This window comes from Phodopus roborovskii, unplaced genomic scaffold (genome assembly GCF_943737965.1).
Source record: "Phodopus roborovskii unplaced genomic scaffold, PHOROB, whole genome shotgun sequence".
Classification (NCBI taxonomy): domain Eukaryota; kingdom Metazoa; phylum Chordata; class Mammalia; order Rodentia; family Cricetidae; genus Phodopus; species Phodopus roborovskii.
Genome location: NW_026126525.1, coordinates 14,589,111 through 14,616,911, shown reverse-complemented (window position 1 = coordinate 14,616,911; position 27,801 = coordinate 14,589,111). Strand labels below are relative to the sequence as shown.

Below are 27,801 nucleotides of genomic sequence, written 5' to 3'. Positions count from 1 at the left end.
GTGTGTGTGTGTGTGTGTGTGTGTGTTTGTGTGTGTGTGTGTACAGGAGGATATTTACAATGGCTGCATCCTGTGAAATCCAGTAAAGTGAATCCCATGAGGAATGTGGAGTCTTTGTGATGGACCCAGCCTGTGCTCCTTGGTGGGTTTTAACTTTTACACTGTTCTGTTGTTCTACGGGCACACTTGAAAAGTCTTTCATTGCTCATGTCTTCTCATATTTATCTGTTTCCTAAAATGTAGAGGAGAATTATGCTGTGAATGTCATTATTCTTCTTCCTGAGAAACAGAATTACTATTCTGGGCCTTTTCAGATGTTTGGCTCCCAGGTACCCTTCCTAGACAAGCTCACAGGGTTCTTTATAGTTAATTTCTTGTGTTCCATTGCAGCCTCTGTTGGCAGCACTGTGGCTGCGAATGGCTGGCTGTGTGTCTGTGTATGGGTAGGTCTGGCTTTTCATGTAAAAGCAGACACACTAGTCATTGATGTCTGGTGACTTGCTAGGATGTGTTTATGATGTTTCTAAGATCTCAAAGGCACATTTCTTGCTGTCACTTTATATACATTCAGAGAGATGTATATTGGTACATTTTCCTATTACTGTTTAGCAGCCTTGGAATGGAGGCAATGGGAAGATTTGCTATTCATGCTAGAGGTAGAGCTTTACATTTCTGACACAGTGGTCAAAGTTCAGGGAAACTTAGGTATCTAGAATGGGTTAGGAAAAGACACTTCAGGAAAGTAAGAAGTTATAACTATAAATCAGTCTATCCCTTTCAGATCTTCATCTAAGATAAAAAGCTAGTCAGTGAACTTTAGACTTCTAAATATTATAATACTTATCTTTTTAGCATTTTATAAATTAATATATAGTTGTTGTGTGTTATAATCACTTGCCTATGAGAAATAGTTTGGACTTAATCATTTAAAAACATTACAATATTTTAGAGAGTTTGGGCTAGCATACCTGCTATGGATTCTGTCCATGACCTGTACTGCACATAAGCTGGTAGTGATGAGGTGTGGTCCTTATGAGTCTATTGTTGAAGATACAAGTTAGCCACATCTTCCAAAGCTGCTCATTATGCATAATGGGTTATGATACTTTAGAGAATGGAGTAAGGGATCAGAACATGCTGGCTTAATTCTAGAAATAGTTGTGATCTATCAGGAAGGGTGGGAGGGGTGTATCCTTTCTAAAAAGACCCAGTGGTTTAGGAAGGCTAGCTTCTTTTCTGACACTGACTCTGCCTATAATTATTTTGTATAGGCCACTGGTTATGGACATGAATCATCTGGAGTTTCTTTCTGTTGTGAAGTGTGCCAGAGGCACCCTCTGCAGGCTTAATTGTTACATGAAAACAAAACAACAACAACAAAACCCCTCACAAAAATAGGAAGGGGACTTCTGGAGACAACTAGGAACTGTTATAAATTCTAGCTCTGACATTTGTAGTTGTAAATGAATAGAACAAATCCAGTAACATGAGTTCACTGCTCGCTCCCCCCCACAGCTGTCAACATGGACTATTTGCTTCCAGCCACACCAATGTGATGTTTACTCTTAATTTGTTAATAAAGAAAAAGGCTTCTGGTTAAAAATAACAGCTGTCCATTGACAAAAACCAGCTTGTGTCATGAAAAGAGTTTTCAGAACATTATAAAAGCTGAGTTTGGCAGGATGTCTGTCCATCGTAAAAGTTGTAACAGCTTTTGCTTCTTTGAGAGTGGAAGGGGGGTAGGCCTTATGCAGAGGGAGCTTTGGCTTTCAGGCTTGTTCCATATGTGGTGGCCTCAGGCCTCACGTATCCCCATCCCTGTAACAACAGTGTGGTGGATGAGAAGCTGCTTCTGTTCTCTGTTCCCACAGTTGAAACTCGAACTTGCACACTTATGCCCAGAACTCCTCCTACCATTCAGGGAGTAGATCTCTGAACTGTTCCTAACTGAAACAATAAGAAAGCTTTTATGTTACCATGTTGTTTCCACTTGGCACTTGGTGACATTTTTATAATGAAGAAATGTCTCTTTATTTTAGCCTAGATACATTTTCTCCTGGTTATTGAACCAATATAATCCACATACTCTGGCTTATTGGTATAGTATGTGTTATAACTTCCACTAACCTTCTGCTTCCTTCCATTCTGTGGTATTATCGAGCAAAGACCAAGCTGTAAATGTTTTTATAGAAAACGTATGCCCTTGTGCTGACTTGGTGCCTCCGTTACTCTGTCAGGTCTTAGACAGTTACTTATCCTCTGGCCAGCTTTACATTTGAGGATTATTAGTGATGGAGAGTATTTCCTCACAGACAACATAATATTTATTTAGATTTTATTGCCATGTGTACAGGCTGATAATGAATCCACGCATCAGTTTCCAGAGGGTGTTTCTGCAAGCTGAATTCATATGGGGGCACTGAAGAGGGGTGGGAGAGGCAAAAATGACCCTGAAAAGATTTGAATGATTGCACATTATTTGGAACATTACAATTTAGATACATGGAAATAATAAAAGGTTCAGACAAGAGAAATCCAGTGTCAAGACTTCTTTCTTTCATGTAGCTACACCGGCCCATTTTGCCTAAAACTGCCCATTCTGTCATTCTGGCATGATGCTTTATAGACAGGCAAGCAGAACTGGCAAATACAACCATTAGTAATTTAATTTTCTTTTTTTTTTTTCCTTAATGGGACCTTGCCTTAGTGGCTAAATATTTTTGCATGTGTTGTGCTAGGAGCAATGACCATTCCCTTTAGGCCAAATATCAACAATAACAATAACAACAACAACAAAAAAATCCACACCAAAAAACAAAAACAAACAAACAAAAAACCCACTTTGCTGTCAAGGAGTCTGTGGTGTGCCTCATTGCTCTACGTGAAGTGTTATCTTCAGGGGAGAAAACCCCAAGCACCCATGGAAGTGTTGGAAGATTAAAGTGCAGTTCCAATAGTGATCACTTTCATCCTTGAGCAGGCTTCTGATTTGCCAATTTCCTTTGCTGTTTCATTTACTGTGGTAGCCCGGGACAGTGAGTCTCACCTCCACTACAGGGCAGGTTCTGAGCAAATAAGTTCTGGATGACTTTATGGTCATTCTGATAACAAAATCTGAGTGTTCAAACTTGTAAGAACATTTGTCACAATCTTGATTCCTTATTCTTTTTTTCCCCCATCTTCTTTGGAATGAATTTTGCAAATGAAGAAAAGTACTCATATGCTTAGGACCATTTTGGGATCGATGGTGACATTTATTTAAATCCTTTTCTTTTTAAAGTGAGTTAGAGAACTAAATAAATAAAGGAAAACTTCAGCGAAGGAAACTGCTAAACCGTTCCTAGTGCCACCAAATCTTGTCTACTCTTTCTTGTCTAAGCAAGAAAATACAATTCTTTTCCAGGAGGGACCTGTGAAAAATGATTTCTGGATAGATTTTTGTCTGTTGAATCACAGCTCCAGTGCATCAGAAGAGGTGTGTGTGTGTGTGTGTGTGTGTGTGTGTGTATGCACATGTGTGTGCGTGTGCCTGCGTGAGTAGAGTCATTGAGGGAGGAGTGGGGCATAAGGTGTTTGTGTACCACAGTCTGCCCTCTCCTGATTTTGTTGTTTTGATGCTGGAGGTTGAACCAGAGCCATGTCCACATGTTCTTTCCTCAGCCCTGTCCTTTACTAGGCACAAACCTTGGGCTCACCTACTGTCTTCACCACCCTCAGATTCCTTAATGTTAAACAAAATGAGTTCTATTTTCTAGAAGGGTTGTATAGGAATTTAAATAAGGTGGTGAAGGTGCCTTGCAGGCTTTCGGAAGCTGTTCAAACATATGATGCCATTGTATGTGTTGTTTTCATTTTCTCCCTGTTAGGTAAGACATGAGCAGTCACAAGGCAAGGATTTACCCAAAGTCACCTTTTGTGCATCTTTTACTTATTCACTTGTCAGGTTCCTTCTCCCTCAGTGGACACATTTATCTTTACCTTCATGGTAAGGAAGATACTCCTTCCAAAGTGACAAGTTCATCGTTGCTTATTTCAGGACATATTTGTTCTGGAGCAATGCTTTTTATGTTATCTAGAAATTAAAACTGGAAAGGAAAATGCTGGAACCCATAAAGGTTTTTAACTGTGAATGGTGCTTTGGTTTTATCATTATTATTATTATTGTTTGTCACATATTTATTTCTCCTTCTTATCAGTGTGTGGCTTACTTGTGAAGGTTTTGTTTGCATTGAATCCCACTTAGCTGAATAACAGCATTTCCTAAAAAAACTATGGGGAAGAACATTTGTCACTGCCCATACTGGGTCAGGAAGGTCAGAGAAATGAGAATATGCACTAAGTCTTCATAGTTAATGGCCTTAACACACTTACACCACCATTTTTAAAATCAGTAGGAATGAAGAGAGTGGGCAGTTTAAAACAGAGAGAGATCAGCAATTTGTGAAGTACATAAGTAAAACTTTTCCTGCTCCATGAAGAAGACTTTTAGGTTTCCCTTAGACCTTCAAATTAACTCTAATATATTGTGGTTTAATAAGGATCAAGAGAAACAAATAGGCCGAATAGATGTTTATTCAGGGAGAAATAACTTACAACATGGACAGATGAACACCAGCAGGTTTCTGGTCCCAAGGATGCCTCCGGATGCTCTCCTGTCTGTGTCCTGCCAGCAAGAGAGCGCTCCCGGGCCCCTCCTCAGACCTAGTTCCCCAGGTCACTTCTTCCCCTGTCTCCATCCCAATGGGCGTGGTCAGTGCCACAGAAGTGGACACAGTGAATATCTCACTACACTAATACCTTGTGATAGTGTGAAAGAGTATCTTTCCCATTCCCTAGCATTACATCTTTATTTGTTTTAAAGATGAATTCGAGGGACTGGGTAGATCACTCATTCCTGTAAAATGTTGCTTCACAAACACAAGAAGCCAAATTCAGATGGCCAGCACCAATGTAACCAGACAGGTGCAGTGGAGTGTACCTGTAATCCTAGGGTTGAACAAGCAAAGACAGCAGGATCCTTGGTACTTGCTGGGCTACTATTTGGGCCACATTTGTGATGAAGTAAGGGACCCTGTCTCATGAACTAAGGGGAGGAACTGCTCAGGATGGCACTGACCTGTGACCTCCACATGTACACACATGAATGCACTTACTGGTGTACATGCACGATAAAGATGGTCTCTGCAGCTGAACTTGTATGGGTTAAGCTGATGATTTCTCTATTTGATGAACTATGTGTTATAACCTCTGCTTCTCTTCTCCTTTAGGTTCTTGTTCATTCTCTTAGGTCCAAAGGGGAAAGCCAAGTCCTACCATGAGATTGGAAGAGCCATCGCCACCTTGATGTCTGATGAGGTAGGGAAACAGGTCAAGCGGATGTGTGATTGTCTTGGTGTCTATCTAAACTATGAATTGACTGTCATGCTTTATTCAATTAGAATTATCTGGCTACAAGGCCCTCCACAGAGTGGCTTACAGTCATTTGTAGAAAATGACCTTCTTTATGTAGAATAGCTTTTAATAAGTAAACAATATATTTTGCTTTTGTGTTAGATTCTAACACAAAATGCGTTTCTCTCTCTTTTTCTAAGCAAGAGTATTTAGAAAATACCCTAAATTTCTTAAACTAGCTAGTAAAGAGGATATTGAGTGTTCTCAACACCAACAAATTGTTGCTGTCTGAAACGACCAATATGCAGGTACCTTGTTACAATCCTTATGTATCTTCAGTTGTCAAAACTGATGTATAAGTATTGCTGAATAAGTTCAACTTTATCCCCTAAAATATCTAATTTATCACGTGTCCTTGCACTATATTATTTCAGAAGTGATGACTTTTATAAAACAATGTATAATAAAAGTACATTTTCTTAGGTATCCGAATGTATTTGGTTTTATGATTTATGTCTTGTGGGGAGGCCAGTCTATGGTGCATGAGGTACTGTTCCTATCCAGTGATTTGAGCGGATATTTCATCCACACTTACAGTAGCTTTCATATTACTAAGCATATTTAGTGACAATGAAACTCTGGACTAGTCTTACAATAGAATAAATGCCATTGAATGGAGGAGCATCGGTTTGTGCTTTCTAGTCTTTCCACTTTGCTTATTCTCAAATATTTTACTTTGGTGCTGTGGATCGATTTGTCAGTTTTTCCTGTTAAGTGTGGAGTTATGGGCTCTGTCCCTCTGAGGTATAGAAGTTCTGCATGAGAATTGTTCAGTTGTTTGCTCTCTTCTGGATTCAGGGGCACTGGTGCACAACTCTGCTGTCTGCCTCAGAGAACATTTATTCCCCTCATTTTAGTTGGTTGATTTATTTAATTTTGTGTGTTTATAGTTATGTTCTTTTAAAATTCTGCCCTAATATAAATTAAGAATGCTTTAGGCCACATGTAATGGGCATAGAGTGGCTTTCTGATACTGACGAGGGCTTCTTCTGACAGACATTTTACAACCTTACTGTTTTTTACCTCTGCTTAATTGAAACTGCCAATATTTCTGGCAAGGTTGGCTGGGAAGAATATTTCTGACTCTATCTCAGAGAAAATTAGGGGAGAGGGTATGTCTGCTGCAGAGGAGATACTTTCCCTGTGTGTTGCCTTCTCCTCAACCCCAGAACTCCCAAACCAGTGTTGCCTGACAGCTCTAAAAACTATTTTCTAGGAGAAGTTATGTAGTAGAAAGAATTAGCACAAGTTGAGGGTTATTGAATGGGCGCTACATTCTCTTCTGGATGATTAAAGTATTAACTTCCAAAGTTGACTTTGTGAAGACCTTCAGATCAGCTCAATTAAAAGAATGGGATGCTGGGAAAAGGGATTGTGTGCCACTTTGAAACCCTGTCTCTGTTGTGAACAAAAGACACAAAGCTTTTGCTGTCTGTATGAGTTACCTTTTTAACACTGTGACAAAACACCATGGCTAAGGCAACTTATAGAAAAATGAAAACATTTAAGTTTATAGCTTCATGGGGATAAGAATCCACTGCCACCATTATGGGGGGATGGGGAGGATGGTGGCAGAGGGCAGTTACAGGAAGCTGAGAGCGTCTGTCATCAAACTCAAGCAAAAGCAGAGAGAATAAACTAGAAGTAGAGTGAGACTTTAAGCTCATAAAGCCCACCCTCTGTGGCATATTTCCACCTGGAAGGCCACATCTCCTAAACTTCCCCAAGTAGTACCACCAACTGGAGACCTAGTACTCAAATGCCCAAGACAATGAGGGATATTTATCTTTCAAAGCCCTATACTATATTTGGTGAGTTAGATATCACCTTGCTAGAAGGGAGGGAGATGAGCACTTATTTATTCCTTGTTGCCAATATAGCTCCGGCTTTCTTCTTTCTTTTAAAACAACTCACATTGTTAGAGGACAGCAGTGTGTCTTATCCTGATTTTAATAGTCAGCGTGAACTTGTTCCTACTGGATTTTCATAGTCAGTTGTCCAGTAACTTTTTAATTCTGGGAATGGCTTTCAGTAGGGATCTTGAAAACATTTTCATCTGGGCTCTCACAGCAATTTTGAGAATTTTAACAGAAAAACATACTTAAAATTCCATGTCTTCAAGCCTCTACTTAGATACTGAGATCATAAGCTGTGCCCCTCAATAGACTGAATAGTGGGGAAGATGAGAGGAGTGTAGTTATGGGCACGTCAGAGTGCACTGTGGGTTGTATTACTCAGCTGGGATATGTTGTGAGCCATTCAGAAAGTTCACTCGGCTGATCAGCACATCTCTTGCTATTCAGGTGTTCCATGACATTGCTTACAAAGCAAAAGACAGGCACGACCTGATTGCTGGCATTGATGAATTCCTAGACGAAGTCATTGTCCTTCCACCTGGGGAATGGGACCCAGCAATCAGGATAGAACCTCCAAAGAGTCTCCCATCATCTGACAAAAGGTAAGCTGCCATGTGCTTGTCAATATTCAGGGAGTGTCAATTCCTTCAGGAGGTTGCATTTCGAAAAGACATAGGACCAGGCCATGATTTGATAGTTCTAGATCCCCACATTTAGCCTCAAATGAGTTGCTGACATGCCTTGGCTTTAGATTTACTTGACACTGTAAGATAAGTGTTATATGCTTTGATGTTCTCTGGTGCTGACACTCAGCCCAGCTCTTGAAGTTGGAAAGTGTCATGGGTCTTCTTTGGGGGATGTTTTGGGGGCTTTCTGTCTGTGTTTGTGGAAAGATCACTTTACTCAAGAAGAGCCCTTGTAGAGTCAGCAGGGTTAAGCAGTTTAGCAGAAAAATTGAGGAGAAGCAATTTCCTGGAAATCTGACATTCCCCAGGTGAAACAGTTTCATTCCTATAAATGTGCAATAAGTTAACATCTTTGTGCACTCAGCCATTTGTCTCACCTTCAGATAGAACACTTCAAGAATTGTCTGTTAGCAAAGAATAAGACACCATGGTCTTTTTCTGAGAAGGCCCCAGTAAGCATACTACAGCTATAAAAGCAAATGAACAAAATAAACTAATCTCTCCTTACACCCCGCTGTCTTTCTTAGAAAGAATATGTACTCAGGTGGAGAGAATGTTCAGATGAATGGGGACACACCTCACGATGGAGGACATGGAGGAGGAGGACACGGTGACTGTGAAGAACTACAGAGAACTGGCCGGTAACTGATGGAACCTTTTGCCATTCATGATCAGGTTTTCCTTAGATCTACATTTCCCTTCCTTGTTCTGAATTCATTTTCAATATGTCATTTGGTGGTTCCTCTGTTCAGCTAACAGATATTTATAGTGCATCTGTTAGTCAGAGGCACTGGAGATATAGTAATATATTAATGCCCAGCCTTATGGGCTCCACTGTATAGAGATGGGTGAGAAATCTTAAGCAGATAAATAAATGCACCAAAGGGTTTATGAGGAAAGTGGAGAGAGAAAGTGACTTTGGTGATGAATAGTCATGTAGTTTTAGGCGGAATGATCTGAGTAGGCCTTGTTGGGAAGGACAACTTTCAAGAGAAGTGCTAAAGTAGGCGAGAGACAGTCTATGTGGGTATGAGTTAGGAAAAAGTTTGTGGCATAGACCTCCTAGGAGACTGACATCTAGACAGTGTGACCAGTGGAACGCCTGAAGGGATGATGCAAAGGTTAGGTTTATGCAGGCGACAATAGGCAGTACCTGACTGAAGGTTTCCAGTGTGGCTTCATGATTTCCTCCCTTCCCTGTTCATTTGCTCCAGAGTGTGTAACATGAGGGAAGGGGTGGTCTGTAGGCCACTGCCCCATCCTCTTGCTCCACAATGAGGACTCTGATTCCCAAGAACCTTCAGTTAACCTCTTATTGTTAGATGATCTTTTTCCATTTTGGGTTAAGTAAAAAATTTAGTAAAATACTCTTTTCATGAAGATGTGGAAATCATCGCAGGATTTAAAAAAAAAAAAACTAAAAATATGTCATTTAGTATGCAGTTGAATCTGAATGAGATGAAATTATTTCGTTCTGCTTGTGACCCACTTGGGTTTCTCTCCCAAAAACAAATTATTTCCCTTGCTCTGATAGAATTAAGAATAAAAGCCTTCCCACCTTATATATTACTTAATGATGGAAATATGGTCTAGAACTCTGTCTTTAGGTTAGTTGGTCACCATACAAATATCAGAGTTTACTTACAAAAATCTAAAGGCATTAGCCAGTTGTTCCATGTGGCCTCTTGATACAATCAAGGGACGAGATAAAGATGACATGTATGAGGTCATTGCCAGCTTAACATGGCGTATTTTTTTTTTACAGTACACGTATTGTTATAAGTCAAAGGAGTATGCGGTAAAATAACAATAGAAGCTATATTCTATCAAATGCATGAACTGGTAACACAGCTATATGTGTCTGTAATGATATGCTTTTATATACCTCCCAGTAGAATAAGTTTATTTGTGCCAGCATATCACCAGAACATACAAGGAGAGAAATGTACTGGAGAATATTTCTATATCCAATGATGCCTTTATGTGAAGGTGTCATTTAAGTTCTATTACCATCTTGTGAGACACCATCACATATGTAGTCCATCATAGATCTCAACGTCATGTATGACTACAGTGCCTTAAAGGAAATTTTACTAGGAGTAACCTTGTCACTTTCAACTTACAGCTCAGATATAAGTTATGGAATTTAATGTGTTGAACTGCATCAGACTGTTGTTTAAATCTTTCTTCTCCCTGCTTTCCACATTCATTTAGTGACTACACAACCCAGTGTATACAGACGTAAGATGCTCTGCACAGCTGAGAATAACACGTCAGGCTTTAGAAAGGGACACATTTCACAGGAGCCACATTGTGCATGGGCAAGGCTGATTCCTGAGGTTTTGTTGGAAGAACAGTAGGCTGGTACAGAGGTTCAACCCATACTATTGCCTGTCACACACTAGCATGCCTTCTTTACTTTGGGTCCTTATTCCAAAATCACTTTCCCAGAGGCCCAGTCTAGCCATCTATCTATATTTCCCAATGCCGCTTCCCTAGAACTATGTATTTCCCACCTCCATTTAATTTTTCCTTGATATTTATTTATTTATTTTACTGTCTACATTCTACCTCCAAGAGTAAACTCCATGAGGCTAGAGCTTTAGAGCCTGGGTTGTTGAATGGTGTTTTCCCAGCAGAGAATAATGGCCAAGTGTGCACATCTTACAGGTCTCAGTGGACACTAGAGTGGGTTGAAATGACATTGTGACATCTTAAGGGGCTTGATGAGATGTGCACTGTATTTGCATGTTTGTCCTTGGAAAATGGAAAATATAATTTATCTATTCCGTGCTGTCATCTGAAGAACAAATGGACGAATTTTAGGGAATGTTGGACCTATTCTGGTAACTGAAAAAGAGAGAGAGAAGAAGACATATTTCTCCACATGCATTTTTTTTCCTGTCTCATCTAAATGAGACTGTCTTATATAGTATCTTGTCATTGACTCAAGCATCTGAAGTCCAAACTCTTTGCAACTTAGTGAATTATGTCTTGATGAATTTGATGGCTGTTTACCTTCTACTTGATCACATGTTTGCTTTCTCCCTGCCCAGGTTCTGCGGTGGATTAATTAAGGACATAAAGAGGAAAGCACCATTTTTTGCCAGTGACTTTTATGATGCTTTAAATATTCAGGCTCTTTCGGCAATTCTCTTCATTTATTTGGCAACGGTAACCAATGCCATCACTTTTGGAGGACTGCTTGGGGATGCCACTGACAACATGCAGGTGGGTCTGATGTGAGAGAGGACACAAATAGTCCGGCGCAGATTGTCCTTCTCACCCCTGCAGCTCTGTGAGCAGCAGATGGCCTTTCAGTTACTCAGCGTGATTTTCTTTCTTTTGCTGGATGCTGCATTTTACTTCGCTTCTGGCTCGCTGCTGTATTTCCAGCATGTTAGTAATTACAAAAATAGCTCGATGAAATCTGGCTTGAGTCACAAGTGGGGAAAAGAAGGGGAGGAAATGAGGATCTACAATTCTATTTGGGCAAAAGCGTCTCAGCTGCTTGGCTCCTGTGTGGTGCACAAGGTTTAAGAGCGCCCAGAATCTGGAATGTATGGGCCATGTTGGTTTCACTCCATGAGCACACTCTTTGGGGAATATGTGATTACCTGACTCTTTGCCCTTGTTCTAACGTGAACAAATCCGTACATCAAGCAATGGAGTAGTTTGCTCAAGGCTGGTTTGCATGCCTGCCAGCAGGATTCAGCTCCAGTGAATCCCAGATGAAGTTGTTTCTTCTATTCGTGGACCATCTCTCAGTAAGCTGTAAAGAACCTGGCTGAGTTCATGTTATGCCATTAGTTGCTACCCCAGTTTGTTGGTTCTGAAAGGTGGTGTTTGCCTTCCTTTCGCATCAATAATAGCTTCAGTTTTGATAAGAGAAAAGATGCCAATACCCTCCCAATCAGTTAGAGCAATGTGTGAGAAAATGACTTAAAGTTGATCTAGGCATTATAAACAGTGGGCTTTGTTGTAGGTACTGAATGCACAATGAAGGGATCTAAACCTCAGTTGAAGCCCTTTCCTGCTCTACTCTTCCATTTGCTTATTCATCAGTGTGAAACCCATGTGGCTTTCATATGTGCTACCTGCCAGCTTCTTGGTTTGCAAATGTAGCTAATCCCCACAAATTATTTTTGTTACATTTCTGCTTTGGCTCTAGTAAATATTTATGTTCTAGAATCCTTTCTAGATGTGAAGATGGCAACACTTTTGTGATACCAAGTACCAAGGGGAAAGAAAATCACACAATCATGTTTTAAGTTAAGTATGCTTATCCATTAGGTTAAAACTGCCATTTTATATTACATCTCATGGCTGTGGCAGCTGAAGGGTTCGGCAGAATAGTTCTTTCTTTGTCCCTTCATACACATCACAGTTAGGTGGCACCAGAGTTTGAAATTGTCTGATGGCTTTCTTCTCAAAAGTGCCTAGGCTAGAGTAGTGCCTGGAGCAGCTGGGTTCTAGGGATGCTTCACATGACTTCTCCACAAGGATAGCTTGGGCTTCCTCACAGGATAGGCACCCTTAAGAGCGGAGGCTTCTGGGAAAGGGGCAAGTGCCATTTATTGTTTCATCTCAGGTGGTTGTGTATCTGATGTTGCTTCATTTTCTGACTTTCAAAGACTCACTGAAATTCAAACTGTCAATGAAAGTGTATAACTATCAAGTATTACCATTGATTAGCATTTGAAAAACTATCATTCTGCTGGTCAAAGGTATGAATCTCTGTGTTATCACAGGCATGGGTGCCAGAGACCAATTGTGTGTGATTTAAAACCTAAGCACAGGAAGAGAGTTTTGCTACCACTCTTGCCGTGGATACCCCCATTCATAAGACAGGGATAAACAACTAAATTGTAACAGTAATGCAGTTTTCATAGACTCTGGCCTAGATTCAAGCTGGGCAGCAATTTCTCATCCTTGACCACACAGTGTTGACCAAAGCCGGTCATATAGGAAACCAATGGAAAGGAAATTACTGAAGAAACCCTTCAGGCCAGCATAGAGCTAGCACATGCAGCCACGTGCTGAGGAAATCGAAGAAATCTGTGGCATTTCAAAAGTGGATCTATGAGGGCCTCAGCTGTTTATTAACCCCCCCTCCACTTTGGTATGTGAATATTTATTTTACAATTAAACACCTATCTTATTTACTGACTCTCCCTTTGCTTTTTAATATTTTTATTCTTGAGAATTTCAGAAGTGCATGTGCTGTGCTTTGATCACATTGAGCCTTCTCAGCTGCTTCATGACCTCTGTTGAAAATAACCCCCTAAATCCAGCTTGTGATGGCCGTATGCTCAGAGGTGTGGGGCCAACCATTAAAGCCTGGTTGGCCTACTAGGGGGTCACTTCCTTATACACAACTGATTCTCCCTACCCCAGAGATCATACTCTGTCAATAACTCCTCAAGTGGGGGCTCTTGAGCCATCCTGTCTCCAGGCTAGCGTGCAGAATGACTTGATCTAATGCCTGTACTCAGCAGGCGACTGCAGATGCCGTGGATTCAGGAGTTCAACAGTTCCTGTCATTTTCAGAGGGTTCCGTTTTCTCCAGTTCTTCTGCCTCTGGCTGAGAATATTTCTTCCCCTCTTCTTAGATGATTGTCAAGCCTTTCAAGGGATGGATAGATTGATGCTGTTAGTGGCTGAGCACTCCATAGAGACTCTTGCTCTATACACTGACCAGTTATGATTTTCTTTGTTAATTGCTGTTCAGTGAACAAGGAAACTAATCTGATGATGTTTGAGGGATGCACTGTCTGGTTTTGAGCAGATATTTAAGAACAAAAACAACTTCTGTTAGGAAAGACAGAGGTCTACTTGGACTGAAACATAAGTGTGTGTGTGTGTGTGTGTGTGTGTGTGTGTGTATGGGGGGATGCTGAGTGTTGAACTCAGGGCCTTGTTCTTCTAGTTAGGGTTTCTATTGCTGCAATGAAACAGCAAAACCAAAGAAACTTGGGGAGGAAAGGGTTTATTTAGTTTATACTTCCACATAATTTTTCATTATTAAAGGAAGTCAGGATAGGAACTCAAAACAAGGCAGTTACCTGGTGATTTGAACTGATTCAGAGGTTGCTTACTGACTTTCTCCCTCTGGCTTGATCAGCCTGCATTCTTACAGAACCCAGGACCACTAGCCCAGGGATGGCTCCACCCACAAAAAGCTGGGCACCCCCATCAATAACTAATTAAGAAAATGCCCTACAGGCTTGCCTACAGTCAGATTTATGGAGGTATCACCTTATATAAGGTTCCCTCCTCTCAGATGATGTAGGCTGTGTCAATTTCACATAAAACTATCCAGTACCTGGGCAAGTGCAATACCACTGAGCCAGATCTCCATCCCAGATTTACCTTTAGAATGTAGCATCTAAGACCTGGGGAGAAGTTTGTCTATGCATGTTTTGGTAACTTGTATGAATTGGTTTCTATTTGAGTGAGCCCTTGGGATAGTAGACTTTGTTGTATAATATAAATATGAATCATGGGATTCCCCTCTGTTGTATGAGATCTGTGTAATCCCTGGCTGTTTTCTGTGTTCTGAAGATGTCAGGAGAAGCGTGAATCGGTTAGAGCATCAGTGTGTTTAGCAATGCCCCCAAACATTTATCAAATATTAGGTGGGGAAGTTGGCAACACAAAGTTATGGAGACACATGAGGATTTTTTTGACAAACTTTTATTGTTTTACCAATAGATTTTGTAACTTCCATTGATAATTTTCTTAAAACTGTGAATATAGGCAGGCTTTTTAAAGGTTTCTGTGAATGAAAATATTGAAGAATTTACTTTACCTCTTTTGCATCTGAAGCATTTTCCCCTTTAAAGCTATACTTTAAGGCCAAGTCCTGCTAGACGGTGTGCAGAAGTTCCAGAGGATGGAAGAAACATTAATAAGGAAGATAGAAAACTGGTGGTTATTAATACATATTTGTTGGACTGAAAAATTAACAAATAGCTTTTGTTCCGTTTTAAGAACTAGGGAATGAGCTGGCGTTCTACATTGAAGAGTATCTCATGACTGAAAGGGTGTGTACCATACCTTATGAATGTTTTCATCCTCTGGCAGTTTTTTGACATGGCATTAGGACAAAATATTTTTTGTGGATTTGGTGATATGTCTTAGATCATTTATTTCATAGGCATATGACAGATATTAATTTGTTTCTTTGCAAGTGTTTATGGCATGCCTACCATGTGTTAGATATATAGGATTTTATGTTCTGGGGAAAGAAAGAGAGGGTAAAATAAGTAAGAACCCTAGGCTTATGTGACTTTTATCTAGAATATTGATGGATGCAACCTTTTCCTGTGTCCCTACAATGTATAACAATGGTATATAATGGGCTTATATAAGGATTCACATTCTCTGCCTTAATTTATCTTTCTAAGCACAGGACCAAGACCTTGCAGAAAGCACTGGGCAACCCTGGGTGTCTGCAGTAGATTATATCCTTCACAAATAAGGCAGCAGGTTATTCTCCATAGCACACACAGCTCCAGTGAGTCAGCTGAGAACAATGCCCTTGCTTTTAAAGGCAGACAGCTCAGAGATGGTTTGGATAGAGCCTTTATTGTCAGGCTACAAATAGACATGGGTGCTTGGGAGAAACATGTTGTGAAAACACAGATGACTCACTGCATGAGTGTTGTCTAAGCATACTCTCCTGCCAGCTTCTGTTCAGGAGGTCTGGCCTGCCTAAAGATACGTATTTGTTTTCAATCATTAATTTCAGGGCTGATGGTATCTGTAAATGTATCTATCACCTGTCTGTCTATCTATCTATCTATCTATCTATCTATCTATCTATCTATCTATCCATCCATCCATCCATCCATCCATCCATCCATCCATCTATCTATCTATCTATCTATCTGTCTGTCTATCATCTATCATCATATATCATTTCTATAACATCCACTTATCAAATGCATATATAAGTAACTTGTATATGTGCCTGTATATATAAATGTATAATTACTTATATGTGTGTCACTAGAAACAGATCATCTAAAGTAGCAACAATAATTTCTCATGGAACTGCTTTCAAAATAAAGCAATTGAGGTGATAGTAGCTGCCAGTATAATTAAGTTGTAATGCCAGCACAAATGGCTACCTACATTCCCCATTGTTAGCATATATATTTTGCCAGCTAGCAAGGTCTTAGAAGATGCTTCAGCTTACAAAGAGGGTATTTACAGATTTCTTATATAGGTAACTTTGGGAAATTATAGTTTATTTTGAACTACTTTGTCGAGAGTTGATCTTATGTTCCTGTAGCTTTCAACCTCAGCCTGTTCCCATTTCTCTCTTTTAGAGTGTAGAGTTAGATAAGTTCCTGGTGTTTGAAAATAGTACTTCATTCATTTTTCTACATAATTTCCATCAAACTGAGGCTGTAGTCTCCTTGCCATATAGTAAAGAAACAGTTTTCAACCTTCATAAATAAACCACGACATCATGCATACTGATGCCATATTTACATTCTTGTGTTACTCTGTTTGTTAAGCTGTTTTGATTTAATTATTGAATATCAATATATAAATGCATTCCACTAGAATTTATTGAACTTAAGGGTTTTCATTCTAAGAGCTATTAGATGGAGTTGGGTCCGATGATACAGACATTTAATTCTAGCTACTCCGGAGGCTAAGGCACGGGGATTAACTTAAAGGCCTACCTGGGCAACTTAACAAGACTCTATCTCAAAAAATAAAAGTAACATAAGAGTTGAAGAAATAGCTCAGTGGTAGGAGCACCTGATGAGCATTGGATGAAGCCTGGTGCTCAACTAGCAGTCCTATAAATACAACACTTCTTTGCTGACAAAGTGAGTCATTACTTAGTCTTTGGGGAAGATATTAGTGTAAGGAAGACTCTCTGATGCTTTGTGCTAAATGCTGTGTTCTTTAAGAATTGTTCTTCTGTAGCATAAGAAAGTATGTTTTAATGTAAGTCCATGCTTGATTCTGAATGACTAAGTATAGTCTAGAGTGAAGAGTGAGTGAAGAAACTAGTTTTAATTTTTGTTCCAGGAGTAAATATAAATCCTATTTCACAAACCTTTCAGCAAAAGAATTCAGTACGATTTTTAGCATTCTGTGAATTTTGTGATATTTATGGAGCCTAACAGAGCACATTTTAAGAGAACTTGTCTCATAATAAGGGACATTTATAGCTGGCATCTCCAAATTTAAGGCTTTATTTTAACATTCTGCTGTGCTGAGACATTTTCATCAATCTGCTCAAGTCAGAAAAGTCTAATTTCCTATGTTGGTGAGAAAGGTGCTTCTTTGCAATGCCTCTCATGTATAGTTTACAGCAGCAGGATTGGCATGAATTGATAATTTACTGAGAAATGGACAATAAGTTCAGTCTGTGTGACTGTTGCTCTTGGGCACAGAAATGCTTTTCCTTTAGAAGTAGTAGACACAGGAACATGTTGATCTGTACAGTAGCATACTCTAGCTTCAACATTTGGAGCAGGAATTGTCTATGGGGATGATACAAGTTGATACTTTGGTCAGCCAAAGCAAGCCTGTTTAGTGACAAAGAAAGGGATCCATCTTTCTTACCTGTGATCCCAGAAAAGAACTTTAACTTTAAAAACATATTTTTTACAGGCTAGGGAGTTGTCTCAGTGGTTAAAGCATGGGTCTTGCAAGTTTGAAGACCACTCAGATCTCAAGAAACCACATAAATTCTTGGAGGGCATGGCAGGCTCTCTGTAATTATACCTCTCTGGTGGCAGAGACAGGACATCCCTAGAGCAAGCCGTCTAGCTAGAGTAGCTGAACTGGTGTGGAAGCACAATGCACACTCTACTCACCTGAACATACAATATAAATGCATACCCTTCCACACACATGTATGAACGTAAGCATGTACACTCTGCTCACCTGAACATACAATGTGAATGCACACTCTTCCTCACACGTTATACATATACATACATGTTTCATTCACCTAAACATATATATGTGAATACACACCCCTCCACACACATGTATACACATATGCATGTACACTCCACTCATCTGAACATACATATGTAAATGCATACCCCTCCACAGACATGTATGCACATATGGACACAGATTTCACTCACCTGAACACACATATGTGGTGCACACCCATCCACACACATATATTCACATATGAGTGCACACCTCTCACCTGAACATATGTGCGTGAATGCATACCCCTCCACACACAAATAAAAATGTGCTTTCCAAGTTCTGAGTTAAATTTAAAATTGGCAGAAATTAGGTTTCTATTTTGATTTTTAATTAGAAAGATCTTTGTCAACTCTGCTTTGTTGGTGATCAGAAAATTATAATCATTTGGATACAACTGGGAGTCTCAAATGATGCTAAAATAAAAATTTATCATTTTTAGCTTCTCAAATATGATATTTTCATGATATAATTTTATACATATTGCAAAATATGCATATATAAATGTATAGGAATTTTTGTAAATGAGATTACATATTTATATTTTATAACCATTATATTTCATGGGCATTTTCTTCTTTAATAGGTTCTTTAACATAATTCTAGTGAATATCACATGATATATACACTATAATTTATTTAATAAACATATTTTCAGTTTGTCCCAGTTTTCTCTTTTATAAAGAACACTAACTATGGTCATTAGCTGTACATTTATTATTTATAATTATCTCCCTAGTGTATATCCCCAGCAAAAAATTGTTGTACAATATGTTGATTATAGTTATTATTTATTTCAAATTATACTCACAAAGGCTACACTATTTCATATTTCCACCAATATACAGGAGTGCCCACTTGCCCACCCATACATAGTAAAACAGATTTTATACCTAGATTCTCGGTTTTGTTATGCTGTGTGTTAAAAAGAATGGCTTGCTTTAATTTGATGCCACTCCTGAGCCCGAGTATCTGTCTACACTATACTGACCATAAATCCTTCTCTGTAAGTGTGTCCTTGCTGTATTCTTATTTGGGGCCATTTAGTTTTTCCTTATTACTCTATGTTTATTTTCTTTTACTTGTTAGAGAAATATTAACAAAATAGTTTTTCTACTGCCATGATGTCTTTTCACTGTGTTTGTGGCTTCTTTGGCTGTACATATTTTAACTTTAGCAGTTAAGCTATTGTTCTTATTTGATATATTTAAAGAGGCTTCCTCTCCCCCAAGATTAGAAAAAATATTTACCCAGATACTTGAGTTCTGTTATGTTTTCATTTAGTGTTTTCTCCATCTGGAATTGATTTTTGTATAGTGTTAGAATGGCACTAGGTGTTTCACATACATGTTCACAGCTCTTCAAAGAATATAAGGCTGTTGGTTCTTACCCCTCAGTCTTTTTAAAGAGAGTTCCAAGTCCTGGGCTCTTGCTTTTCTCAAACAGAGATACCGTTTGTCTCCCCTAGTTTCTGTTGGTAGTGTGGCCTGAAATCTTGTCTGTGACAAAGCACACATCAGGGGAGTGTGACCATGAGGATTGGATGCTTCCTCTGGACAGAACAGAAATCACTGTGGTATAGGATGAAGCTACATTGAGGAAGATAAACAAAGGCTCAACAGCCACCTTTTTTCCCTCACTGCTCATGTGTCGTGTGTGTGTGTGTGTGTGTGTGTGTGTGTGTGTGTGTTAGCTGTTAGTGTAGTTGTGAAGGAGCAATGGAGATTATTTGGATGGGTGTGCTTCAAACTTGGGCTCAATGGGTGAACTCTAAAAATTGATTCTCTAGACCTCGTCTCCTTGCCATTTTCAGAGATGCCGATTTACTTGCTTTGTGCAGATATCAAAAATTAATAATATAGCTAACAGACAAGCAAATATACACGATATAAAGAGTCAGTATTACAGTAAGCAAACAAACATATGCCAATGTAGAATTAGCATTATAGTAAACAAACAAATATATACCATATGAAGTATTAATATTATAGCCAAAAGGCAAACAAATATATACCCTTTTTGGCAATTCTCATGTGACCTGAATTTGACTTCAATACTTGCATTCTTTCTTTCTTTTGAAAAAAAAAAGTGATTCTTAATTTATACGTATGAGTGTTTTTCCTACATGTATGCATGTGTCTGGTGTCTGCAGAGGCCCAAAAATGAGGTCTCATCTACTGGAACTGGAATTACAAAAGTTTGTGACGTGCTCTGTGGGTTGTGGGAACTGAATCCAGGTCCTCTGTAAGAGTAGTATGTATTCTTAAAGCTGAGCCCCCTCTCCAGCCACACTTGTACCATTTCTTAACTTACATTTAATAACAGGGTTTATCTTCTGCTGACATTAAAATTCATGCAGGTCTCAGCACTCAGGTGAAGATAGGTAGACCATAAGTTCGAATTTAGTATAGACAACACAGTGAGTTCAAAGTCAGCCTGAGCAACAAATCAAGACCTTGTTGCAAACAAACAACCTAAAACAGTAAAACTCGCAATCGAACTAGATTTGCCTTACTGTTTCTAGTGGCATCAGCTGCCTCATTTTCTTGGCTAAACTTCAGATTCAAAGACTCATCTACATAAATTTAATTTCATTATTCAGCAAGCTGTACACTTCATGTAAATCATCCCAAACATGAACTAAATTTTCTCTCTTTATGAGTAGAAATAAGAACAATTTTAAAGGTTGTTATATCACAGTCATTGGTGAATGCATTGCCATTTAATGTCACTGAAATATTTTATTTTCTAAGTTCTAGTAGTTTGCAAATTGTCTAAGAAATAGAAAAGTTGCTGTTTTCTTAGCCTTATGTTGTTTACCCCTTTTCTCTTACTGATGCCAACCAAGGCCTCCTACAAGGGTAACAATTATTAATCAAAACAGTAAATTCTGTACTAAAAATGGTACTGAGTCACAAAAGTTATTTTTTATTGTTAGGTGAAGATAAATTACAGTGAGATTTAAGATACATACATACATACATATACATATACATATACATACATACATACATATATATATATACATATATATATGTATATATATATATTCCAGTTCTCTGTAGTATGCTTGTTTTATATTGTTACAGAGGTAATGCCACTTAAGAATTCTTGTCCCAGGTAACTTAAAATTATAAAATACTGATACTTCAAACATTTTCACATTTATACACACTTCCTTCTATGGTTTAGTTTTCTGTATGCTTAATTTTGAAGTTTACAGACTTGTTATACTTTTCCTGGCTTTTTTGAAAAAACGGGATACCTTGGGTTACATTTTATAACACCCCCCCCCCAATGCAAGCAGATAGTCAAAAATGGTTTTGGTTCTAGTCTTATCGTATAAAATAGACTGCTTTGTTTTGTTTGTACGCATCAATTTTAATGAAGGAAGCAGCCCTTGGGACCATGGTGTTGCCCCCAAAGCTTCTATACTTTAATGTAGAGTTCATGAGACCTCGCCCCCTATCACAGAGGATAATCATCCTCTTTTCATGCCACTCCTCACTTTTCTTCCTTCTTCCTGTTTTGAAGGAAACAGAAATAATATTCCTGGTGAAGGGGATGGAAGGTATGAGGGAAGAGACCTATTACTTCATCTGTACTTTGTGTTCTACTGTGGTCCTTTTCATTTAACACAGCAGTTCTCAACCTGTGGGTCCCCTTGGGGGTGGCATATCAGATGTCCTTATTATTCATAACAATAGCAAAATTATGGTTATGAGGAAGCAGTGATACTTCAAAAAATTAATGTTGTGGTTCGGGGTCGCCATAACATGAGAAAATTTATTAAAGGGTCACATCCATAGGAAGGTTGAGAGTCGCTGCTCTAGTCTGTGTAAATACACTGAGGTTGTCGTAGGCTTGATAGAAGAGATGTGTGGATCTAAGGTAACTGGTGGAGCTGTAAGTTCACATAGCTGTGTTTGCAAGGATTTCCCTAGTGTTGAGCCAACTGGCTGAGATCACAGAGGTCACCTGGTCCAACCTCTTTATTTTATATCCAGATAAGCATGTTACGTATGAGAAATTGCTATTGTGGGAAAAGCTTTCAACCATCAGAGACTATGCTAAACATGCTTCACATAGTGTCTGATCTAATACGCAGATTAGAGACTACTCTGGGGATTTGATGCAGCCTATAAGTCATCCTGAGACTGAGTGACGCCAGAGCCCATTTCTCTACTATGTCACCATTTATTTTATTACTTGAAAGAAGTAAAGTGACATTCTGAAGATCATCAGGTCTCTTGTGGCAGAACAGTCTAGACTTTGGATTTCCTGAGTGCTGGCTATCTGCTTTTTCTGCTCTTTCCTACTAGGCATCCTCTGGCAGCAGTGGAATAAGGTGGAAGACCAACCAAACATGTCAGGACACCACACCCTGAGCCCAGGCAACTGCATCTTTGTGAAGTGCTAGAAAATTTGTTCCTTCTAGAAGTTAGATGTAAAAATGTCTTTAAGACCCATGGCTATTGACAAGACACAAATCAATGAAGTTTCCTTTGAAAATCAAATATTAGTGAACATTGGATGTGATTAATCACAAAAGATGTTTATAAGAATTTTGTAAGATGCATTAAACTCTAGTTACAGTTAAAGCTATTCATTGCCTGAAATTATTTAAAAAAAAATGTGTTGTGAAGAGGAACATGTCAAACTGTGGTGAAAATAGTTTTCTCAGAAACATTGGAAGCATCTCTCAGTTTCAGCAAGTTTCCAACGCAGTGTGTATAATGAATCACCTGTTTCAGCTTCAGGATTGTTTGCCACAGGATGGAAAACTAGCATTTACGACAGGATTGAGTACCAAAATAAAAATAATCTGCCTTTGAACCATCACACAGCTGCCATAAATCATAGTGGGCTTCTGGAAGAAGTTGGTTGCTATCTTTACTGAATGAACAGCAAGGGCTTTTGACCTTTGATAAGGAGACCTAGGATGTCATCCAGGCATGTCTTTGGTTCCTACAGTGCTTTTTGAGGACTCACGGAGCATGTGGTACAGGGAGGGTGGACAGCACCATGGGAGGAGAAACAGGAGATGCAGGAAGACCTTGTTCCTGCCCTTACAGAGATTAATGGCTATGCCAAGCCAAGCCGCGTATCCTAAATCTCAAGTTTCTCCTTCCTGATTTTACACCCAGTCTGAGATGTCTTTTGATCCTAAGCTAAGGGTAGGATGTGGGGATTTCTCTGTATGATGGTGGAGGATGATGGACTGTTCTTTGCCTGTGACATGTACTTAGACTGTCTTATAAACAACACATACCACCATACAAGTGGGTAATATGGCCAAATGAAGCATTTAAATACTTAGCATTCAGGTGAGCTATGAAAAAACTTCCAGATAAAATTATAAAAATCTCTTGCTTATGCACAGAAACTGAGAATTTCCATTTCTAGGAAAACCCAAGATTAAGTCACCGATTTAGTACTCACAAAGAGTAATGTGTGTTGTGGCTAGACGGACATACATATCTAAGAGGTCTTATCCACAGTGCATCTTTTAGCTCATCTGAATGTCAATATGTCAACAGTCAGGAAATTAAGACAATACTATTTGAGAGTACTAGAGGATCCCTTTCCATCTTGTCTGTCTAAGCACATCTTGGTTCTGTTGTTTTGCTTCTTGCTTCAATTGTTTTCTCTGAGGAAGAAATAGCTGGGATGGCTATAAATAATGAATGTCACCTTTCAAGCTACTCATTGGCACTCAGATGTGAAAGTGGCGTCTTTTATGTGCCCCTCCTGCTAGTTTGAGCCTGCATTCTCCATGGACAGGGCCTGCCTGTGCTGTAGCCGACTGGGACTTACTTGTCATGAGAAGAGCCAGTCTGATTACTTGCCAGCTCTTATTGTTTGGCCACCTCACCCCACTGCCAATTCCTTCAGTGCTGTTTTGAAGGATTAGCATCTGTCTTCTGAGTCTGATCCCAACATTGGAAGAAGAGGCATTTTCCATTGCTAATGTTGCTCCAAGGGCAGTGTTGCTGTCTCTGAAACGATACACAAGGCTTGTCAATAGCCATGGGATCCAGATAGTGGTTAGGGATAGGACTAATTTTCTTTATGTTGGGTGAGGTGGTCTCATTAAGCAGCCTGGCCTGGAATTTGCATTGTAGACCAAGTCAACCTTGAACTCACAGAGATCCATCTGCCTTGACCCTAGTGTTATGATTAAAGGTGTACCACCATGCCCAGCCAGGAATAGAACTTAATGTATTTTCTGTAAACTGATTTGTAATAGTTTGCCATGATAATTTCCTGTGTGATGTTTTCTTTGAAAATAGAAAGTGAATGAGAAGCTATTGGAAAAGATTTGGGACAGTGAAAGAGGTGGTTCAGTGAGGCAGGCAGGCTAATGTCTGAAGGGCAAATCCAAGGCTCCAGAATCTACTGTCCCAGTCAGGGATGACTGAGTTAAGAGGTCTGTTTTGTTGCACATAAATCACCTTTCCAAGAGTAGGTGATAGGTGCCCTGTTTGTAGAAGAAGGGCTCTCCTGTATACATTTAATTAAACACATCTTAACTCAGAATATAAATACTTCCTTTTCCCTCTTCCCTTTCCTCCATCCATCCAACCTGTCCCATGTACCCACTTGCTCTGTCATATTCATAGCCTCTTTTTCTTTAATTGTTGATATATACACACACATATTCCTAAATGCATGAATACAATATGCTCAGCCTGTATAATTTTACCTGCGTATATATGATATTTCAGGGCCGACCACTTTGTATGGAATAACTAGGGAACCAATTATGGGGCATTTCCCTGAGGAAGGCTATTTCTCCTGGTCTGATTCCATAGTTGCTTGTATGTTTTGTTTAAGGATAGGGGCCTTTGAAAAATCCCCCTAATGTTTTACTATACACATGAAGGTATAAAGATAATACCTTACTCTTTTAATTAATCTACCCTTGAGTATGTTATTGTACTTTTTTAAAGGTATAGACTACATTTGTACATTTGAAAAAGCTTTGGATATTCAGATTTGAATATTAAGATATATAGCATCATGTATGATAATTTCTGTCATCATTTTGTATTTTAAAACTATCCTTGATGGTCAGCAAGATGGTAGGTAAAGAAGCTTGCTGCCAACCCTGATCACCTAAGTTCAGTTCCTGAAGTTCATAAAGTGAAAGGAAAGACTGAACTCCTGCACCTTGTCCTCTGACCACCACCTGTGCACCCCACACCCAGCTAAATAAATTAAATATAATTGAAAATTTAAAACTATGCCTTGGTTAATTCTTATTTTATGTTTACAGAAATACCCCTTTATACATACATTTATGCCATTCTGTCTTCTGCAACAGTAAAAATATAGGAAACATGTTAATTTGTTGTTATCAACCCTGTTGGCCCTCAATGGCATGATGAAGGAAGGTTGTTTTGTGAGTTAGTGATTCTCACAGGTATTGCTTCTTATTGTGCTAAAGGAAGACAATGGGTTGGTGTTCGGAGATGTGAATAAGAGCTTTAGCTAATTACGTTTCTGTACATTTATTTTCTCTAACAAGAAAGTCATTCGATGTTTTTTGTTCAGTTTGCATTGCAAAATGCATGAGCATGTAATGAGAATTGTTGTTGTTTTTATTATTATTGTTTTTACGATTGGAGACTTAAAAATTGCAAATAGCTAGCAGAGAGCTATTGGCAGTTGATGGTTGGTTGGGGGAAATAGTAAGTTTTCTTCCGGGATGTGACCTCTACTAGGTCATGTTCCGGTGGATGGCCCTTTTACTCATGCGTGTGCAACTTACTGGACTCGGCGTGTTATGAAGAAAGTAAAGAAGGGATACTAAGTTGGGGGTGGAGATGGAAGATGATGTCCAGGAGTGATTCATTATGGTGATTGGGAGTGGATATGATTAAAATGCATTGCATACATGTATGAAATAAAAATAGAGAACATTTTTAAAACTGCATCACTATTTTCACCTCCTCTATTCTTCAAATCTTTTATGTTAGAGAGAAAAAGAAAAGACTTTGTGCTAAAATTATAGCTACTTAAAAGTACCTGCTATGTGAAAAGTCCAATTAATAGATTTTTTTAAATACCTGGATCAATTCTTCTGCTTGGTGGGTTTACAGAATATGATTTTTATTGACCAAGCTTTCCATAAATTTTTAAGTAACAGTCAGCAATGCCATTGCCTCCTATATGCCAGTTGTCTCAGTTATTACAGTTTTGTAGTATAATCAACCTAGGGAAGATTAATTTTAGGTATGTGAAAAGGACTGTGGTGGCATTTCATACTGGATAAACCTTTGTTCTTGTTTTGTTTGCGAGGGAGCTTCTTATATACACACATCTTTATTTTTCAGCTGACATCACCATTAAGAAGAAAAGAATTGTGTTTGGCTTTGTTTTACCTTACCAACTGCATGTTCTTTCTTTTAGGGTGTGTTGGAGAGTTTCCTGGGTACCGCTGTCTCTGGAGCCATCTTTTGCCTTTTTGCTGGCCAACCTCTCACCATTTTGAGCAGCACAGGACCTGTTTTGGTATTTGAGAGACTTCTGTTTAATTTCAGCAAGTATGTGTCTATCTGTCTGACTGTCTGTCAGTCTGGTTATTTGCTCTTATATGTTGTTCCATCTGGATAAAGCACAGAGTAGTAATGAAATGATAAGATTTGGAAGTGAGAAGTGCCTTCATGATTAAGTTGTCCAGAGCTTAGTTGACAGTCATTTCTATAGGCCCATCTGTTGTGTTTTCTGTTTCTTCCTTCCCCAGTAAGTCTCTTCCTTATTGCTTTGTTACATGTCTTGAGGGCTGACTCCCAAGGACTTCAAGCCCCAGATTCCTTTGCCCTCTAGGGCTTCCTGCTGGTTTAGGTAATGAAGAGAGAGCAGAGTTTCACTGTGTCACTTTCTCCCACCATTCCCTGCTTTCTGCACAGCAGCCTGGCTTGCTTTCTGATACTAGCCCCTGTCAGGTGGCCTGTCTAGCCTAGTTTTAGCTCACCAGGCTCTTGTAACTCCATTCCTTGTCTGACCTTTACAAGCCCAAGATTGATAATGGCTTCCTGCTCTACTTAGCTCTAATGCCTCCACATTGCCATTTTAGGAGGAGGGAGAGACTGGCTTTTGTAAATAGCCTGTTTATTTTGTTTTCCTTGGATCCCACTTTAAAATGCCCTTTTCTGCCATGAGCCTGAAACAGTGAAGAAACCAAATGCCTTGTTCTTAGTCTGTGGTTCCTAATTCCAGTTTCTGTGTTCTTTCCTGTAGACATCTTCCAGTACACAGAGATATATATGTATTTTAATATATATATGCACATTTAAAAAGATCTACACAGCACCTGTATTAGTTACTTTTCTGTTGCTGTTCTAGGATGCAACTTAGGAGAGAAAGGGTTCATGTTGCCTTACAGGGGGTGCACTCCATCACAGGCAAAGGAAGTATGAGACGCACCTTGCTCTCAGGAAGCAGAGAGAGAGAGAGAGAGAACAGGAAATGGGGCCAGGCAAGACAACCTCAGAGCGCACCTCCAGGGTTATAGCACCGCCACCAGGGTTCCTCCTTCTACATCTTCCTCAACTTCCCCAAACTGTGCTACCAGCTGGAGATCAAGTGTATAAACCCACAACCCAAGAGGTCTATTTCATATTAAACCAAACCAGAACAGTACTCGTGGATTTAAAGACTCTCAGATGACTTTTGAAACTGTGTGTGTTACTGAAAAGTATCATAAGTTAAATGAGACAAGTGAGGGTTTGAAACATTTAAAAAAAAAAAATCTGGGTGGATAACATCAGAGAACGCCTTCTGAGGACTTGGAGTTGTAATATGTAAATAAAATGATGACTTTTCTG

General features: G+C 39.2%; 1 protein-coding gene across 2 annotated transcripts in view; it reads left to right on the top strand.

The window, feature by feature from the left end:
- Slc4a4 (solute carrier family 4 member 4) overlaps positions 1 to 27,801 on the top strand; it is a 321,804-nt gene that overhangs the window by 217,703 nt on the left and 76,300 nt on the right. For both annotated transcript variants that reach the window (XM_051198120.1, XM_051198119.1), the window contains exons 9-13: positions 5,268 to 5,355; positions 7,755 to 7,909; positions 8,521 to 8,634; positions 11,050 to 11,224; positions 26,384 to 26,517. In XM_051198120.1, coding sequence (XP_051054077.1) covers positions 5,268 to 5,355; positions 7,755 to 7,909; positions 8,521 to 8,634; positions 11,050 to 11,224; positions 26,384 to 26,517 — 666 coding nt within the window. The remainder of the gene's footprint in view (positions 1 to 5,267; positions 5,356 to 7,754; positions 7,910 to 8,520; positions 8,635 to 11,049; positions 11,225 to 26,383; positions 26,518 to 27,801) is intronic.